We start from the raw sequence: 22,652 nt of genomic DNA, 5'->3' as shown, positions 1-22,652 counted from the left end.
TCTTTGTTAAGCTAAAGGGAAGAAAGAGTTTTACATATGAATACATTGTTAATATTGATTGGATTATATTTCTAGCAAATATGCATTAATTTTTGTATATTTACAGATTTATTAGGCTTTACTTACCACTTTTAATTTAATAAGAAGTTAAGAAGTTGTTTTAAAAGACATTTTTAACCAATAAAAAAGTAAGAAATTACATAATATATTTGCATATATAATTTTTATATATTGTTGGCAATATTTTCTTATACTTTAAATAATTTTCCCTATTATTTTCAAGCTGATGCATAAAGTTTTTTTTTTGTTCAATTTATTCAATGTATTTCCACTACAACTATTTAGGGAAGTTTTCTTCTATAGTTGCAAAAGGGTGTTTTTTTCAAGGGTTTTAAAAAATTATTTGAAAATGATTAGCAGCGAATCAGTTCCAATAACATGATTGAACACTTGTTGCAGACTAGCAAATCTAGAAAATTTCAAAAATTTTCAGGGATTAGGGCACCTCCACTTATCATCTTAAATATTTGTATTAATCGAAGAATCACCCTTTTACTAGCTTAATATTTCCACATTTACATTTGTCTAGTTCAAGTAGTATTTTCAGGTACCGGAAATAATATGAATTTCTATGTGATTGTTCTGTATGCATCCTTCCTTCCTACCTTCAAATTCTAGATTAACTCATGCATATCATTCTACTTGCAGTTTTTGACTCCCATACGTTGCATTACTCCTGCTAAAAGTACTCGATAAAAGTTTGTTGTTTAAATTGTTTTACTAACTGTTGTTGAATATTAAAACTATATTCTCAAGAGTGTTATATAACTTATTAGTAACATACACACACATAGGTACTTATATTAATATAAATATTTAAATATTTTTACAGAAGTAGAATTTGTTGTAACATTAAATTTGTTTGGAAAAATGATTTTTTTAATTTAGATGTACGGCGTGAAATATTATTTGTGCGAAAATATATAAAAAATATCCTTTATTTCATTATGATTTCAAAACTACAAAAGTTATTCACTTTTATAAATTTAAATATTCCACATAATTTTATAGTATATTTTGAGGGGTGCCAATAAAATATCAAACCATTTAGGTCACTAAAAATCTATTTATCTATTTTTTTCTCTTAGTTTCTATAGTCGATTTTTTTAGTTATGTTATTGCTGGCAAGTTAACCCCAATCAATGTTGCTGTTTCTCACACACAGAGTACGTGTATTTGTTACATACACATTTTATAATTGCCCAATTTATACAAGTATCCTAGTGATTGAAGGACAAATTTATTTACACATGCTCATGTCCTTAAATAAAATATTTCTACATTTGTACACATACATAAATATTTACAATTACATATGTATGCATAGGCGCCAAAGATGGAAAATTTAATGTTTGTTTACTTAGTATAGGATCGGATGATCTGAACAAAACTTAGGTCGATTTGGGGGAAATGTGATCGAAAACATTTTTCAATATCAAAATGAGGCTAAAAATTTCTTTTTCGATATAGAATTTAAAAAAATCTAAATTACGATAAATTGTTCTCGATCACGTATGCGGTAAGTCGGCCTTGGTTTCGATTAGAAATCAACGATTTGACAGAAAATCAAATTTTCACTAGAAAATCTAATATTCTCCAGATTTGTCTCTAGACAATAGCATTTTCGTTAGAGATTAAAATTTTGAGTAAAAACTTTACTTATCGCGGAAAACCAACTTTCATGCTTAAACTGATATCTAGGATTTAGACTGAAATCGACTTTTCAGAAATAAAAGATCTCATTTTTGGACCAGAACTCAGGGGTTAACACCTTTTCAGAGTGAACAATAACTATGTCTAAAGAACTAGGTTTTTCTGTATTGCATGATGTGATCCACTGGCCAATCGATCACTAATGGGTATGTTCTTGAGGAAAGGCATATGTTGCGTATAAATCCACAAGTTGGAAAATCCCTAATTTCAAAGAAACACTTTCCATGCGGTGCTCCAGGGAATCAAATAAAATAGACTTTGAAGCACCGGCCTATACAAGTGATTTGAATTCCATTATTAGTGCAAATACTAAGAAGGTCAGATGGACTCAAGTCAACTTCAGACATACAAAAAAAATTAAATGTAAAGTGTACATTAGATATATAAAAATATTGGTTTGATTTTCCATACCTGTAAAGTGACCTGCTTAAGTGTATGAATGTATTGAATATGTTTGTGACCAACATAGAGAACAATATTAACATATAGACCTACTTACATCTCCCTTTACTTTTGCAATTCGGATACTATTTAAATATGATAGTCTCATGGTAGTTATTGTCAATCATACACCTTTGAAAAGGACATGTATGGACAACTCTTACGTACTACATGCGTGTGTACAATGTCCACCTTAGCTAGGGTAGAAAAGTATTAATTTTACCAATTATATCGTAACATCTAAAATTTCTCTTCGGAGACTCCATATTATTGTATTTATATGTTCAGATTCTTAAAATGTGGCTGCTTTCTTTGGCAATTACCTTAGAAGCAGGACAATATTAGTATTTAATGAATAGGAATTAATTGTCAATTCATTTATATGAATAATTTTACATTTGTCATTAAGTTATTCTTTTATTTGAAGTAAATGGTATATAAACTACCCTGCAGTTCGAGAAAAAGTCAATGCATTCTCTTTCGTCACTATTTTGTACTCTTTGTAAGCGATGGTGAAGATAATCGTTTAGTGTCCCCTTTACAAGCGAGAGAGTGGTCACTTAAAAAACAAACTTATACTTTGTTCTGTCTCTTCGTAATCTATGAGGTGACTATTGACTTCCTCGTAAGACAAGCTAGTCACCTGGGCAGTGGCTATGTTAAATATGTAGTTCAGGACTGTCCGACCGAACTGCTGGGTAAATGAAGCTTATCACACACACTAGCGTAAGTCAGGGTCTATTGTTAATGCGAAGAGACATGTATTAGTTGCATTAGATTTCGAGCAAAGTCTAGGATTTCTATATCTTCTATGTGTTAATAATATTAAAAAATGTCTTGTCTTATACAGAATATCTACTAACCTAATCTACTTATTAAATATGTGGAAATGTATCTCATCTATGTAGTGGTGAGTAACCATAATCACCACAGTCCGAGTTTAAAAATGTATTTGCATGTACCTAAAAACTAAAGTGTGTTTCAGGAGTTTGCTTACTCCTAGTGCTGACAACTAATCTATATCAAAAGAGTTTGTTTTAAAAAAAAGGCTATAGGTGTTCACAGAAGTTTATGTATAAGTTTGAAGTTTCTAATTTGTAGCCTTAAGTAAGACCTATTGAAACGAATCTTAATTAAGCTTCTCTCTTCTCTGTTTCTCTGTCGTCTGTATTCTGTGGTTGGATATGCGAATGGATATAAATGAATTTTGGACGACAAGTGTGTAGAATTGTGGTCAATACGTGTTTGAAAACTAATTACACTTGTTGCTAATTATTGTACCAAAACCTAGATATTCATTTGCTCATCCAACCATGAATGAACAAAACTCTCGGTGATTGGGGTAAGTATGTATGTATGTAGGTGTATAAAAGTTAGAAGAGACAAATGTACATACAGCTTTTTTCACACGTAAAATATGTGAGTGTGCGTGTGTTTGTCGCATGGTTAAATGCAGCATTAATTCAATTGTAAAAGTTTCTGATTACTTTATCTAAGTAACTTAAATTGTTACACTTTTATGCAGAGATTAAAACAAAGATTTTATGCTATAGAAGTATTTTACGAAAATAACGACAACTAAGACATATACTTACTAGTTTGCAAGAAAACGTACATTACTCACTCTAGCAAGTGTTTCAGTACTTATAAGTTTTGTATACCACTAGCTACTTTTAAGATACTTGCAAAAACTGTTTATGTTTGTAGTAGTGGTGGCATAAAATTTGTTTAATCTTTCTACTTTAAGTCTGTGCTGCAAGTTTAAGTTAGTAGCAGCAGTGTTAGCAGCAGTAGTAGTTGTATTTTATCATTTACAAAGGATTTATCTGGTAATTGACAAGCTCTAAACTTTTAATGTATAATGAACAATTTTAATTCTTCAAAACAACCACATTTTGTGTTCAGTATCTTTCATATACATTAAACCGAGCGGTTTGCTAAACAAAAAGTATCCATAACGTTTATCAAACTTCTTAAATGCTTGTCAATTGCAGGTAAGTTTTATAGATTTTTATAATAATTATGAAATGTAATTTAATTAAATTACTCATAGTAATAACAATAAGAATAATTGTTTATTTAAGACAAAGGGGAAATAGTTAAAGTGAGAAGGGAAATGGAGAGCTGGTTTAAAAATAATTTAGCTGTTATTTTCCATAAAAGTAGTTTAATAATATAAAACGATTTTGAACTATGGACCAGTCTAAAATCGGAACTAAGGACCATTCTTTTGATTGAAATATAGACCAGTCAATAGACTGAATTATATAACAGTCTGTAGTCCAAAGTATAGCCTCTATAGTCTGAAACGCAGATCAGTCTATAGACAGAACTATAGACCAGTCTATAGACTGAACTATAGACCAGTCTATAGTGTGAACTATAGACCAGTAAATAGTCTAAACTATTGACCACTCTATAGTCTGAATATAGACCAGTCTATAATCTAACCTATAGACCAGTATATAGTGTAAACTATAGACCATTCAATAGTCTGAATTTAGAGCAGTCTATAGTCTAAAATATAGAGAAGTATATAGTCTAAACTCTATAGTCTGAATAAAGTCTATACTATTGAACACTCTATAGTCTGAACTATTGACCAGTCTATAGTCTGAACTATTGACCAGTCTATAGACTGAACTATAGACCAGTCTATAGTCTGAACTATTGACCAGTCTATAATCTGAACTATAGACCAGTTTATAGTCTAAACTATTGACCACTTTATAATCTGAATATACACCAGTCTTTAATCTAAACTATAGACCTGTATATAGTGTAAACTATTGACCACTCAATAGTCTCAATATAGAGCAGTCTATAGTCTAAAATATAGAGAAGTATATAGTCTAAACTCTATAGTCTGAATAAAGTCTATACTATTGAACACTTTATAGTCTGAACTATTGACCAGTCTATAGTCTGAACTATTGACCAGTCTATAGCCTGAACTATAGACCAGTGAATAGTCTGAACTATAGACCAGTCCATAGTCTGAACTATAGACCATAGTCTGGACTACAGGTTAGTATATAGTCTGAACTACAGGTCAGTCTATAGTCTGATCTATAGGCTAGTCTGCAGTCTGATCTATAGGCTAGTCTGCAGTCTGAACTATAGGCTAGTCTACAGTCTGAACTATTTATCAGTCTATAGTCTGAACTATTTATCAGTCTATAGTCTGAACTATAGACCAATTTGTAGTCTGATCTGTAGACCAGTTTGATCTAGTTTGAACTAGATCAGTCTATAGTCTGAACTAGAGACCAGTCTACGATATGAACTATAGGCCAGTCTATAGTCTGAAGTACAGGTCAGTCTATAGTCTGAACTATAAGCGAGACTATAGTCCGAACTAGACACCACTCTATAGTCTGAACTACAGTCTAAACTATAAGCCAGTCTATAGTCTGAACTATTGATCAGTCTATAGTCTGAACTATAGACCAGTTTGTAGTCTGAACTATCGATCAGTTTAAACTAAATCAGTCTATAGTCTGAACTACAGATCAGTTTACAGTCTGAACTCTAAACCATCTATAGTCTAAACTATAGAGGAGTCTATAATGTAAAATGAAGAAGTATGTTTCTCAAAAAATGTCAGATGTTGTAAATTTTGATAACCTTTGAAGGTTAAAAATTTCGGAAATTATCTAGTGCCGACCTAAATCCTTTAAATCTTTCTTCCTAAAATGTTATTACATCTCTTTATCATATAAGTATGAATATCATCAGTCATGGTTTAATCATTCGATAATGTTTCAATGGCATAAAAGAAAAATCAAAATTCATTTTCCTAAAGGCAAACATTTTATTTCCCATTTATAATGCTGCAGCAAAAAAAAAAAAATATCCAAAAATCAAAGAAAGGCGGAAGGAAGCTCATGGTTTCAGGGTACTTTTGTTCTATTCGATTTTTATCGTTTCATTGTTCTGTGAATATGAGCGGGAAAATTTCATGGTACATTATTATTATTGTCATCATCATCATTTATATAAGGCTACAAATCTAGACATGTGTGTGTATTTTTGTGTAACTAAATATCTAGTCCTCCTAACAATGATTTTTGTTATTATTAATATGTGTTTTCTTTTCATTACTCCATAGTTGTAAAAAGTTATGTGGAGAATAAATAAGACAACTTACATATTTTATTCGTATATGTATACAAGTTCAATTATGACACGTATACGCCTACTGCTATACAACCATGTGTAACGGATATATTTATTGTATACACACAACTACATACTTAAACCCACATGCATTTATTAAGGCGGAAACTTACATATTCATAATATACCTTAAGGTTAAACTCGTGCTCAATGAAAATGTTAAGTACATTTTATTATACTCATGTATAACAAAAAATAAAAAAAAAAATTAGAAAGTTATTTTTTGCTCTCTTCCGATATTGCTTTAAAACAGTGGTAGGCAAAGAGTTCTCTTATATGCTCAGTGTTTTCAATTTCTATTTAATCTTATAATCGAAAATATATTTTAGCTTTATTCGTCATTCAAACTTAGTTGACGTCATGATTCTTTGTCTTCCTGTCTATTAAACATGTTGTTGTTTAAGAAGTTGTTGTTGTGGTTGGCTTACCAATTATTAACGACTACAATAAATTCATCAGAATGTATTTGAAAATGTGTCCTTGTATTTACAATACCATTCTTAACGCTATGATTTACAAACATACATATTGACAATGAAAACATTTTGTAAGCAATCAATTCAAACAATAGAATTCAAACGAAAACTGAAAATCCTCTTCTAAAGTCTACAGAAAATCAAGAACGTGAATGAAAAAATAAGAATTATTTAAGATGGGAATCAATGGAAGACTTAAGTCATATATTACAACAATCATATGGTATTATAAATACTACAACTGTATGTATGATTGTTTAGAAAATTATGACAAAAAGTTAACAATATAATAAAGCATTCAAGCAAAAAAATAAATATTGATTATCTGTTAGCTGGAGACATAGTCTAGTTTAATTTGGAAGAAAAAAAATTATATTGTCTGACATTTATGGAAAATTATTTTTAACAAGAAATTAAGGAATGAATAGAAATAAGACAAAAACTCAAAGAAATAAATGATTTTTAGATTTTTTTCTTAAAGACTCTTAGAAATTTGTCACTATAATCCATTTATCCCATTTTTAAGGATTTTTATATATACGTAAACGAGTCATTCGACTGCTGTCAAAAATTGCCCATTCATATGTAGTTAAATGATGCAATGAATGTTGACATTTCATTTGAGCTTTTTCTTTGACTTTTTATTATCCTTTTACTACTTTATGGCCTCCATTTACTTTTTGACTTTATTCCTTTTCTAACATTTTATTGAGTAATTTTTCCCCATTTTAGGTTTGTGTTGTCCTTTCTGTTGCTTCGTTAATAAACATAAGTTTTTTATAATCCTTGTTTTACATGGTAGATTATATCTAGTTATTTGTATTATGTTTAATATATGGTACTCTATGTATGTGGAATATGTTAGCCTATTGATTCAAATGAACAAGTTTCAAGATATTTTGAGAAGGAAAATTTCAGGTAATTTGTTAAAATGGAGTATCTTTGAGGTTCTACCCACCGTTTCATTATTCCAATAGGCCTTACGGGATTCTCCCACCCATATTTTTAATTCAGCTTTTATTGCGTCGAATGGTTTAGCGTTTGTCAGGTTAACTACCTCGAGCTCCCATACCTTTAAAGCTATTACTTTTCGTTGCCGACTACTCCCGAGTGGCCTGGTACCCATATTATGTAAACCTTACCTCTGGGGGAGTATTCGGTTAAAGCTTTCTTACAATCCAATACGGGCTTTGTAAGAAAGCAGAAACCTTAAATCTCTTAAAGAGAACAAATTTTTCAAATTTCTCTTCACATTTAATTAACGTTATAAAAATTATATTTAATTAAATATAAAAATTAGTGATAATTGTCTAAATATATTATTTATTAATATTTTTATAATATTCTAAGAATACATGCGAAAGTATCTCCACATTTGTTTGTATCGGCCAGTAAAGTCTGTCTACAGTTATTGCCATGAAAAAGCATATTTATGTCCATTTGTTTGTAACTCATAAGAGTTGTAATCCAGAAATCAAATATTTATTTTTATGTTGTGAAATTATGTTATACTTTTATGGCATTTACGTTTACAGATTTGTTTGCTTATTGGTGTGTACATGAGCGTATACGTATGTATATGTATTTGTATTTCGTTTCTCGTCCTTTTTGTGTCTGTTTATTTGTTTTTTCGTTATATTCATATAAATTTGATTGTTTCGTACATGGAGTGCAATACTCCCACATCTCCTACCATACTCCTCTGTATGTATAGGATTTTATGTGGTCCTTTATGGGAAAATTTCATTTGTTTTTTTGTTGATTTTTGTGGCATAATCCTTGGCGGTGACATCAAAAATGACCATGAATTGTTTGTGGAGACCAAAAGAAGAATATATATAAAAAAATTTGGAAAAAATCCATACAATTATATTGGTGGTAGTAGCAAATATAATAAAATAAGTAAGAAGCAATTTGTTGATTGTATTGCTTTTTTTTTTTTTTTTTGCTTATGCCCTTTAGACTTAAGTAAATTTTTATATATAAATAAAAGTGTGTTTATAATTCTATCAATGTAAACGAAAAAAAAAAATTGCTGAACAAATTTAATATTATTATTCAAAATCCTTAGAGATTTAAAACCAGCAAAAGAAGTTTGATTTTCATATTCTTAAGTAAAACTTATGTTTTTTTTCCACGTAACCAAGGCTCATAAAGGATTTATGAAAACCAAGGTGTGTTTTTGGAAAAAAAAAATTAAAAGCACTTTAATTTATGCTGTCTGTTTGATAAAACAATTTAATGAGGTTCTTTTTCAAATATTCTTTGAAAATTTCTTTTATATATTCTATTTCTTTGAGATTTGTTCTTTTATTGTTTTGTGGCCCCATTTTAATATTGAATTGAATATTCTTTGTGCGTGTGTGTGTGTGTGCATTGTACACATGACCGACCCGTCTTCTCTAATTGTTTCCTTTTATTATGCAAAGTTTTTAATGTAATCACTACTGCCAATATTTGAATTGTAAATCAATTTAATTTCTAACTAATTCTTATGCACTAAGATCTTATTGCTATAGAATTGAACTTAACTAAACTCAACTTCTTTTGAGTTCAATAACTAGTGGCAGAGTTTTGTGGTAGAGCAAAACAAGTTAAAGTTTTTAGGTTTTAAATAAACCTGCAGTTTATTTAAGCAGAACACTTTTATAGCTCGAATTTTCCTAAGTAATCTAAGTCACTTTAAAAGTTGGATTTTACACTCTTTGAGGTACTTATTTAACCAACGAGAAGTAATATATTTTAGGATCAATTGACCATTTAATTTTGAGAGGAAATAGTACCTCCAACTTGAACTGCGGGGCATTTTGGCATTCATATAATATAACTATTCAATTACTTTATATAAATTTCAATAGATTTTCCAAATATTAGTTGAAGCTTTTAGAGTGAATATAAAAATAACCAAAAAATACACACAGCTAAAACTAGAAAGGATTTTTTAGAATAGTTATAATTAGCTTAAACTTAATAATCAATAATGAAATTTGCTCAAACTAGTTAAAACCAACTAACAAGTCCTTCTGGGCCAATCCATATGTGAGTTTAAATAACTGGCATCTATCCCTAAAGATGGGATTAGATCAGCTCCCGTTCCTCCAGGTATAATGGAATATTCCTAAAGTAAAAAGTTCGTTTAAAATAGTTTTGAAACCTAAGTATCCCTATAAAAGTCTACATCCTTCCCACCGTATTCATAACAAAGTATAGTATATGGTACCCTACTCCATGGCCACATTTAAAAATTTTCATAAATAACCTTTTATTTTACCTTATTTCCGATGTATTTATTGATGAAAAACAAAGTTTCTAAAAGAGACTTTATATAGCAGTAAGGGTCAAATAAGGGCCGATCCTCTAAAGGTTAGTTATGCTGAATTTCATTACGATCCTAGTGTTTATAAGTAAATTTTTGAATGTTTAAGATATTTGTAAAGAGGAGTTTATATGGGGGCTAGGGCCAAATGACGGCCGATCAATACAAAAATCGTCATAGTCAGATAGTAATATATTTTACGTAGTTATGAGTTAAAAACCCCAATCTGAAGTTAAAAACCCCAAATGGGAGTTTGGGTCAAATAGGGGTCGATCCTCTAAAGGTTAGTTATGCTGAATTTCATTGCGATCCTAGTGTTTATAAGTAAATTTTTGGACATTTAAGATATTTTTAAAGAGGGGTTTGTATAGGGGCTAAGGCCAAATGACGGCCGATCGATACAAAAATCGTTATAGTCAGATAGTATTATATTTGATGTAGTTATGAGTTAAAAATCCCAAATCGGAAGGTCAGGTTGTATGGGGGCTAGGTTACATAATGAAACAATTTCAACCATTTTCAATAGGCATCATCCTTGTGTCCAAAAATACTTCCACATTTTATCAAAATATCTTGAAAATGTTTTGTGCTTTACAAACATCAGAACAAACGCATAATACCCTTTGCACTATAGTGATGTAGGGTATAAAAATGCTACATATATTAAGTACCTTTTCCATACAAATTTCCAACAATAAGCCATCAATAACTTTATTAAGCGTTTATTAACCCCCGATGTTTAAACATCCAGTAGTAGTTTTTACTTAATAAAACTAAAAAATCAGACTTTTCTAAATAGAATTTTAACAACATTTTCATAATTTGTATTGTTCACACTAAAGTGTTTAGTTTAAAATATTTTGGGTTTATCTTTGGGTTAAACTGACATTTTGACATCAATTATCATACACTACAAAAAAAAAGACCATGATTCAACAAAATTGTTTTTAAAACAACACTTATAAAAAAGATCCATAACACAAACACAAACTTATTCAAATTATCATAGGATAACACCCTAGCCCTTATGCTTTTGTGTTATGTGACCAAAAAAAAAACCTTCAAACAAACACAATAATTTTCACATAAATATAGGACATCCTTTTTATTATGCTAAGGCTATTGCTTCTTTAAAATTTTATTTTGTTGGCCACAAACTAACACAATCAAACAATGAAGGGGACTCAACAACAAAAAAATTTATCTTACTCTTCAAAAATGTTGAATGATTGAAAGATATTTTTTAAGTGTTTGTTGTTATTGTGAATAGTTCTTTTGTTGCCAATAAGCTTAGTTTCATTTGCACTATGAATAATATATGACATGGGTTAAGGGTCAATTGTCAATTGAAAATGTTGTCAAAAAGCAATATTTTCAATTGAAATTTTTTCTATTTCATCTTCTCACTTATTCTGGGTGACCTCGCTTTAAATATAGTCTATATACAATGTGCGTTTGTATATGCCAGAAATTGAAAGTGTTGTGGTTGCAAATTACACCAAAAAAAATATATATATATATATAGAAATTTATTTGGTAAATTTTTTAAAACTCAAAGAAATTGCAAAACATTTGCACAAATGCCAAGTGTGCATTCATGTCCAACTTGTTGTTTTGTTACAACATGAGAAAGAGAAGAGGGATAAAATGTACAATAATTTTTTTAAAAAAATGTCAGTTACAAATATTTTGGGCGACCTAATCCTGTAGTTCTAGAGACTAAGAAAAATTACCATTTACATGTTATTAATTTTATGAGAAAATTATCAGTGGCACTTGCAAAATATCATAACTTTGATAATTTCTCTTGATAAAATAACTCTCAAAATTGCCGGGCATATTTATTTTTTTTAGCACTTTCGTTACTAGTATCAGTATTTACATATTTGCGCTTCTATTGAAATTTTTCATTGAGTATTTCCGATTATATGGCAGATATTTGTCATAAAAGCAAAACTATTTTTAAAAAAATCCAACAACAACCATCACCTTTTTTGTAATCGTACACTGATAGAAAAGTTTAAAAGCAATAAATATAATAATGTAAGATAATATTGCCAGTCCAGCGTGACCTACATTGATATATACAGTTTAATTATAGATCGGTCATCAATAATATAAAGCTCAAAATAAGTACTTACGTATATGATTATTTGTAAGTCATTATAAAAATACTTAAAAGTAATGTAAGGTGTTTTTTTATATAAAGTTGAGATAATCCCTAATGGAGCTTAGTTATAAGAAATTCTAAAAATTTATTTTGATAAAATGTACTTATATGTGATCATAAATTGTTTTCCCCATAAGACCAATATCTAAACAAAGTTGTTGTGTTTTCAATTTTATATAAAATTTCGAAGAACAAAATCTTTTCTTTCAGTGTTCAATTTCTTAAATCACCTATATGCGTTAAATTTGATTGATTTTTTCATAAATTCTTGCAGTAATCTTAAAACCTGAAGATGAATTACCTTGTTTGTTTTTCGAAATTGAAAATTTTTTGGGAAAAAATCTAGTTCATGGTAAATTGAAAATGAAAGCATGAAAAACTTTTTCTCTCATCATTTCTGCTAGAAATATGGACAAAAACAACTATAAATAATTAGAAAAATTAATTTCATGATTTACATATGGAATCACATCCTATGGGTTACTATTATGTCATACACAAATATTTTGTAACAAATGTGTCATTTGAAACTGAAATTAGAATTTCCCATTTTCTTTGACGATATGCCAATAAAGAAAATTTAATTTAGAAAAGTATACGAATTTTGAAATTTTTACAAGCATCATAGTTTAACCTAAATTGTTGATGTTAAAAAGTATAAAGTTCTATAAATTGGCTTGCGGCTACTTTATGACATTAAGAAATAATATACATATATACATATATATACATAAAATAATAATAAAAGTAAAAAAAACAAAAAAATGACAATTGATTATTTGTCATAGTAAATATATATAAAGCCAGTTGCTGCCAAACAAATGTAAGTCCTTGTTATAACCCCCTTTAGGTGAGTCTTCTAAGATATAAACTATCTTGCATATTGACCATTTTACTGTACACTTAAGCTTTGTAAGAAATCTCATATAACTAACATTGGCACAAACATACAATTGTTTATTGATCCCTGCTACAACAAAAAGTGAGTGTGTTATGAATGCGAGTTCATCCTCACATGAGGGTGTTTAAATTGAAGTTGTAGTAACTAAATAAACTTGAGGGAAGTTTTAATTTGTTTGCTTGGCAGTCAAGTTCTAACTTTTCTACATCGCCCATTGAAAACATTCATTCAACCATTTACAACAAATAAACAATTTTCTTCTTGCACTTTACATTTCATTCAATGTACTCTACACCACATATACATATATACATAAACATGGTTGATAGAGATCTTAATATAATAAAGTATCTATCTATCTATCTATCTATCTATCTATCTATCTACTATCTATCTATCTATCTATCTATCTATCTATCTATCTCTACTATCTATCTATCTATCTTCTATCTATCTATCTATCTATCTATCTATCTATCTATCTATCTATCTATCTATCTATCTATCTATCTATCTATCTATCTATCTATCTATCTATCTATCTATCTATCTATCTATCATCTATCTATCTATCTATCTATCTATCTATCTATCTATCTATCTATCTATCTATCTATCTATCTATCTATCTATCTATCTATCTATCTATCTATCTATCTATCTATCTATCTATCTATCTATCTATCTATCTATCTATCTATCTATCTATCTATATCTATCTATCTATCTATCTATCTATCTCTATCTATCTATCTATCTATCTATCTATCTATCTATCTATCTATCTATCTATCTATCTATCTATCTATCTATCTATCTATATCTATCTATCTATCTATCTATCTATCTATCTATCTATATATCTATCTAGATCTATCTATCTATCTATCTATCTATATCTATCTATCTATCTATCTATCTATCTATCTATCTATCTATCTATCTAGCTATCTATCTATATCTATATCTATCTATCTATCTATCTATCTATCTATCTATCTATCTATCTATATATCTATCTATCTATCTATCTATCTATCATCTATCTATCTATATCTATCTATCTATCTATCTATCTATCTATCATCTATCTATCTATCTATCTATCTATCTATCTATCTATCTATCTATCTATCTATATATCTATCTATCTATCTATCTATCTATCTATCTATCTATATATCTATCTATCTATCTATCTATCTATCTATATCTATCTATCTATCTATCTATCTATCTATCTATCTATCTATCTATCTATCTATCTATCTATCTATCTATCTATCTATCTATCTATCTATCTATCATCTATCTACTATCTATCTATCATCTATATCTATCTATCTATCTATCTATCTATCTATCTATCTATCTATCTATCTATCTATCTATCTATCTATCTATCTATCTATCTATCTATCGATCTATCTATCTATCTAAAAATCTAAAATTTATTTAATTGTATTTCACTATATATTAATTAACTTCAACTTCTCGATTTATCTAATAATTTCTCCATTTAATATTTCAGCTTCTAGTTGGTTCTCCCAACTGTCGACTTGCATCATGTTCTAAAAACTTTTTTGTATGACTTTTCATCAGCAATTTTAGACATGATGTGTTTTCCATACACATATGATAATGGTGCGTGTATTGGGTGCAACGTTAAGTGGGTAAGTGTGTTTATTTTACTTCATGGGTGTATGTGTGTCTGCGTGGCATTTTGATTTTAGCTGTAGAAAGTTTTTCAATTAAATTTGTGTGCAAATAAATATATTTTGTACTTGATTTCTTTAGTTTTTTCTTTAGAAGCAAGAACTTACTAAATATCACAAACTTACTCTCAAATATTTTTTGTATACTTTTAAGTCACTACTATATAAAAGTTGGGTATCTTCTAGAAGATTCATAGAGCATTATTCCACGAGTAACTATTCTCTCTGTCAGAAGATCATAATAAAGGAATTTCGGTAATTTAATTTTTTAAAACATGCATAAAATTCAATAATTTATTTTAGCTGTTGTTACATGTCATTTGAATTTAATTGTTTATAGCCTATGAGTTCTATTTAAATATTTATCAGTCATAACGTAAAAAAGTCAATTAAAAATTTGTAAATATTTTATTATTACTTAACAAACAAATAAACCAAAATCATGTAACTAAAACGTATTCAAGCAGTTCATATATATTTTACATCATGTCTTAGAAAGTTTTTTAATATTTTTTTTTTTTATTTTTTTTTGTGGAGAGATCAATAGAAAGTTTTAACCACAAGATATTTGCAACTGCAAGATGCATATATACATGTAGTTGCATTCTAAAATCTTTATATAAATGTGTGTGTATGACCAATATAAACACTAAGGAAAATTTTCCCGGCAGTTTATGGTGTCTGTCCCCACAAAGTGATTCTAAGCTATTATACTTACTCTAACATGTTCATAACTATAATGGGAGGAAGATTCTGGAATCAAGTAGTTTGATATTTGCGAAAAAATCTGTATTAAAGGGTTACATCAACACCTTTTAAAACTACTATATCCTGCATAAAAATATACACATGCATAAACAATTGTTCTTTTCTATTCTGATGCTCTTAGTATAAATTATTTCATTTGTGTGTATTAAATATCTTTCTCTAGTTGTTTATTTTATTTTTTGCTTTCATCACAAATATTAGTTTTATCAATTTTCCATATCATTCCATTTAGAAAGTTTTTGTGTGTTTATTAAATATTCATTCCATAACCAAAACTATTTATTTTAGAATTTTTTATTAAATTTTATAAAATAAAATTTTATTTGTTTGCAAGTAGCATGTTTTGTATAAATTGATAAATCATATTTGCATATACAAACATGTTTGCATATATGCAAGTGACAAAGAATGTAAACATTTTAGCAAATTTAAAAATAAAAAAAAAAAACTTTATCAAGTGATAATTGCAGTTTTGACCCGGTTTTTTTGGCAAACAATTTATTCAGTTTCTATTATTATAACTAAACTTGTGTTAGGCAGAAAGTTTTCGTTCAGTTCAATTTCTAATTTAAAAAGATAATGCAATTTTAGTAAATTTTCTTATATTATTCGTATTTCTTTATTTTCTACTTATTTTAAACTTCAATACACTTTAGTAGGTAGTCATGATCATTATTTCATTAGCGATTGATAATCTTGCACTGATTGTATCGTTATCAACTTCACACACATTCAGCGCCTTTGTATTGCATCTTTTTCAAAACCAAATTTGACAAAAAAATATCAATTAGTTATATAGACGGTACTAAATGTCTCTTGAAACTCATAAATTGTGACAATAAAGATTTTATCAGATTATCCCCAAAGATAAATTCAACCTTGTCTTGGACAAACAATGAAACCGAAACGTAATCATTGGAAAAAATAAGAAATATATGAATTAATTAAATATTTAAAATGACTAAATGATTAAAGTGAATTACAACAAAATCATTTTACTTTTCTTATGAAAATTATTTGTAATCAAACCATTAGCTACAACAAAAACTGCTATTAAATAAAGCTATTTTAAACTTTTACCAAAAAAAATTAATATTTGATTGGTCCATATTGGTCTCTATGCAACGGTTGAAATAGTAAAAATATGTATCTGGTCAATTGTATGTAGAAATGTGTTTGTTTATAAATATGCATATTAATGGTTTATTATCGTTGTTGTTGTATTATTGTAACAATACTGTATGGTTTTAAGCATATACATATTTTACTTTTATTGTTTATACGTAGTGAAAAACTCTCGTAATGATGTGATGACAAAAAAAATTTAATTTGTTTGTATGTATTTTAACTCGACTAATGTAGTTTTCTTGTTGAAATGTAATATTCGTAACGAAACGATAGAAAAACAAGTAAAGTGTTATATTCGGTAATGCCGAATATTATATACCCCACAAAATCATAACCTGTAAAGTTAACATGAATTTCGGGAGATAGCTCTATTTTTTTATGAATTGGTCATTTTGTTATTTGCAGCGTTAAAGACATTGTATGAAGGTACCTATGACTCATTTTTAACAGACAGACTGACGGACATGCTTCAGAATATAATAAGGTCTTAGACAAATATTTCGATGTGTTACAAACGTAATGACAGAAACAATATACAATACATTAAAAAATAATTTGAATGTGAAGTGTTAAATTTTTACTAGTGCATTGCGAAAACTACAGTGAAAGATCGTTATAGCGAATGATAGATAGATAGATAGATAGATAGATAGATAGATAGATAGATAGATAGATAGATAGATAGATAGATAGATAGATAGATAGATAGATAGATAGATAGATAGATAGATAGATAGATAGATAGATAGATAGATAGATAGATAGATAGATAGGATAGATAGATAGATAGATAAAGATAGATAGATAATAGATAGATAGATAGATAGATAGATAGATAGATAGATAGATAGATAGATAGATAGATAGATAGATAGATAGATAGATAGATAGATAGATAGATAGATAGATAGATAGATAGATAGATAGATAGATAGATAGATAGATAGATAGATAGATAGATAGATAGATAGATAGATAGATAGATAGATAGATAGATAGATAGATAGATAGATAGATAGATAGATAGATAGATAGATAGATAGATAGATAGATAGATAGATAGATAGATAGATAGATAGATAGATAGATAGATAGATAGATAGATAGATAGATAGATAGATAGATATAGATAGATAGATAGATAGATAGATAGATAGATAGATAGATAGATAGATAGATAGATAGATAGATAGATAGATAGATAGATAGATATAGATAGATAGATAGATAGATAGATAGATAGATAGATAGATAGATAGATAGATAGATAGATAGATAGATAGATAGATAGATAGATAGATAGATAGATAGATAGATAGATAGATAGATAGATAGATAGATAGATAGATAGATAGATAGATAGATAGATAGATAGATAGATAGATAGATAGATAGATTAGATAGATAGATAGATAGATAGATAGATAGATAGATAGATAGATAGATAGATAGATAGATAGATAGATAGATAGATAGATAGATAGATAGATAGATAGATAGATAGATAGATAGATAGATAGATAGATAGATAGATAGATAGATAGATAGATAGATAGATAGCTAGATAGATAGATAGATAGATAGATAGATAGATAGATAGATAGATAGATAGATAGATAGATAGATAGATAGATAGATAGATAGATAGATAGATAGATAGATAGATAGATAGATAGATAGATAGATAGATAGATAGATAGATAGATAGATAGATAGATAGATAGATAGATAGATAGATAGATAGATAGATAGATAGATAGATAGATAGATAGATAGATAGATAGATAGATAGATAGATAGATAGATAGTTTTATAGTTTAGCTACAATAACCAAATTATAACTCTTTTCGACCGTACGAATACTTATAGTTCTTACTGTACCACAATTGCAATAAAGTCTAGGTATTTATGGAACACCATTTATTTGAGAATGATTTTTATATGTTTCTTAAATTAAGAAATTAGTAATTTTTTCCTTTCTTTCCCCTTTTCTGATAAAATTTCATTCAGGTTACTCACTTTAGTTAAATTCTTACGGTTTCTATTAAATTACATATTTATAGTGTTTAAAACTAATTAAAGAACTATATTAAATATTTATTTCCTTCATAAATAACCTATAATGACATCTGTTGTAAGCAACATACATACATATTACCCAAATGCATATGTACGTATGTATATTCTTTAGATTAGTGTAAAAGATTCTTTAGTTAAGCATCACCTGTTTTGTTAAGAATTTATCTTAAAGATTTTATCTCTCTTTTGTACGAGCGGCCGGTGTACATGAGCCACTCACTATCTTCTTTATGGTCGATTATTTGGTCCATAAATTTTGGTACATAGTTGTTGCTTTGTTGTCAGTAATTAACAACATTGTTTAACTAATTTCCAAGCAATAGAAACTCTTTGCGGGTAAAAAATACTTATAGAAGAAAAATTTGTATTAAAACAAGGGTTTGAAAAAAACTTATTTCACATTCCTTTTATGTTCGAGTAATAAAGAAAATAAAGGTAGATTTAAGCGAATGAGGAGCAGAAGTTAGTGGGTAACTAAGTATTATTAACAATATGTAGTGGCCACAAATTAAATAAACAACCCCCTTTTCTTTAAACAGTAAGAAACAGAACTGCATTACATGCTGAGATATTGTTATGATAATGTTTTATTTAGAATAGAAACTGGGAACTTGAAAATTGTATTTAGAATGTTTTTCAAAGAAACTCATTTCAAACTACTGTGCACATTACATCTGCCATAAATTGAGTTAAGAAGAACTAAAGGGCAACGTCAATAGTTTTATTTTTATGATCCTCATCAACAGCAATCATCATAATTGTCATACTCAAACTCATCATCAACATAATAATGATTATTTGTAACAAAAACAATTATCACTCAGTGAAGTCATTTGTTGACAAGTAGTAACAAAAATCCCTTAAAAATCAATGATCTGTTACGTTTGTCTTAATCAACAATTAGTAACGCACGTATTGCCACAAACGTAATGTCTGGCGCAACAATTACCAAAAAAACACACACACAAACAAAATTTTCAAACGTTTGTGTGCTATATAATAAGGCCAATAGCAAAATGTTTAGATAGGGTTTAATAACAACAAAAAACATTTGTTTCTGGCAACAATAGGGAAGAGGGTTGTTTTATTAAAAGGTTACTATTGAGTGTCTAAACGTATCTATTGTATCTTTTATTGCGTTGAGAGTGTGTGTTTTTGAAATTAATCCTTTTTTTCGTGAAAACAATAGATTTTTTTCATTTGCCCTAAAAGGAAAAATAAAGCAACACATTTAAAGCGTGACGCATCATTCCCTCTCTATCCTTTATCAAGTTTTTTTTTGTTAACAGCAAGTATTATGGAAGAGTTTCTCACAGGTATTGAAATCTCATGATTCATTGTATTTGCTGATGTGAGTGGGCAAGTTGAAAGTGCTGTGGCTGCGACTGACATCACAATTTTTTCGTTATAGTAATTGTTGTTGAAATATCATCATTTGAATTTCTTTTACATACTAGGGCAAACCGAAAAGGTCTTTCAAAGAAATAATTTAGTTAAACTTTTAGAACGTTTTATTATAAGATCTTCGATATCTCTTAATTTAGGGTGTAAACTAAAAAAATACCATTAATCTAAAAAGAAAAATATTTAGATTTTTTAAGAACTTCTGACATTACCTTCTTAAAACCAAAAGCAAGAGATCCTATAAAGAGTGTATCGAAAAGAAGAATACCCCTTGAAATTTCCTTACAAACACTTGAAATTTTAAAGTGTTCGCTCCCATACGTATGCGTATGTGTGTGTGCGTGTGTGAAATCATTGACAGTTTGCTTTTTCTCGCACTCTCATCTCAACAATCAATATTGACAAATGACCATTGATTTCATTGGATGGTCGTCGTGGTCTTCAATATGCTCTACAATTTATTGTTCGATGACCCTTTATATACTATTATTGAATGCAAGCAGACAGGCAGGCGGCTCTTAGGCATCCTTTTTCATTCCGAAAATCATTTCTGTTTATTCATATTAATGACATTTTCAAGGAGTAAAATATGATATTTGATTTCTTCTTGCGCTATTTCTGTTATTGATGTTGAGAATACTATTTTAATTGAAAATATTTATTATTAATATAGTTTATTCCGTATAATTAAATTATACATATATTTATATACTATAAAATTTTATTAATTACTAAAGTATTTTGATATTGTTATTTAAGTGATATTTGAATACATATATTAATATAAATATGTATGTATGTAAATTTGTATATTTGTAGTAATACATGTGTCGTTAACATTATTATTGAATATTAATATTTTTATTGTTTATTTAATATTGAATACTCTCATAAATATTTAATGGCCATAACAAAAACAAATAATTAGCTTTAATTAGTCGAAATTATGATGAGATAATTAACTTTTATTGTACATACATATGTAAAGAATTCAATAATTCATAAACAATTGAAATAAGAACACAATTAAAATTTTGTTAAAAAATTTAATTTTCTTATATCAGAAAGATAAAAATTAAAAATTCGAAGGAAATGACTAAATAAACCCACTCTACTATTTTTGTATACCCTACAGTACAGTAGTTTGTGCTGATGTTTGTGACGTATTAAACTACTAACTAACTAACTAACTAACTAACTAACTAACTACTAACTAACTAACTAACTAACTAACTAACTAACTAACTAACTAACTAACTAACTACTAACTAACTAACTACTACTAACTAACTAACTAACTAACTAACTAACTAACTAACTAACTAACTACTAACTAACTAACTAACTAACTAACTAACTAACTAACTAACTAACTAACTAACTAACTAACTACTAACTAACTACTAACTAACTAACTACTAACTAACTAACTAACTAACTAACTAACTACTAACTAACTAACTAACTAACTAACTAACTAACTAACTAACTAACTACTAACTACTAACTAACTAACTAACTAACTAACTAACTAACTAACTAACTAACTAACTAACTAACTAACTAACTAACTAACTAACTAACTAACTAACTAACTAACTAACTAACTAACTAACTACTAACTAACTAACTAACTAACTAACTAACTAACTACTAACTAACTACTAACTAACTAACTAACTAACTAACTAACTAACTAACTAACTAACTAACTAACTAACTAACTAACTAACTAACTAAACTAACTAACTAACTAACTAACTAACTAACTAACTAACTACTAACTAACTAACTAACTAACTACTAACTAACTAACTAACTAACTAACTAACTAACTAACTAACTAACTAACTAACTAACTAACTACTAACTAACTAACTAACTAACTAACTAACTAACTAACTAACTAACTAACTAACTAACTAACTAACTAACTAACTAACTAACTAACTAACTAACTAACTACTAACTAACTAACTAACTAACTAACTACTAACTAACTAACTAACTAACTAACTAACTAACTAACTAACTAACTAACTAACTAACTAACTAACTAACTAACTAACTAACTAACTAACTAACTAACTAACTAACTAACTAACTAACTAACTAACTAACTAACTAACTAACTAACTAACTAACTAACTACTAACTAACTAACTAACTAACTAACTAACTACTAACTAACTAACTAACTAACTAACTAACTAACTAACTAACTAACTAACTAACTAACTAACTAACTAACTAACTAACTAACTAACTAACTACTAACTAACTAACTAACTAACTAACTAAC

At 28.1% G+C, this 22,652-nt stretch overlaps 1 protein-coding gene across 1 annotated transcript in view; it reads left to right on the top strand.

Moving 5' to 3' along the window:
• Positions 1–14,825: 14,825 nt before the first annotated feature.
• LOC119616323 (protein madd-4) overlaps positions 14,826–22,652 on the top strand; it is a 123,605-nt gene continuing 115,778 nt past the window's right edge. The window contains exon 1 of the mRNA XM_037972679.1: positions 14,826–14,929. Coding sequence (XP_037828607.1) covers positions 14,892–14,929 — 38 coding nt within the window. The 5' untranslated portion in view covers positions 14,826–14,891. The remainder of the gene's footprint in view (positions 14,930–22,652) is intronic.

Source organism: Lucilia sericata, unplaced genomic scaffold (genome assembly GCF_015586225.1).
Source record: "Lucilia sericata isolate MDLA Ls3-8-SP2 unplaced genomic scaffold, ASM1558622v1 Contig000067F_arrow, whole genome shotgun sequence".
Lineage (NCBI taxonomy): Eukaryota > Metazoa > Arthropoda > Insecta > Diptera > Calliphoridae > Lucilia > Lucilia sericata.
The sequence above is the reverse complement of the archived record's forward strand: the minus strand, read 5'-3'. Positions and strand labels throughout refer to the sequence as shown.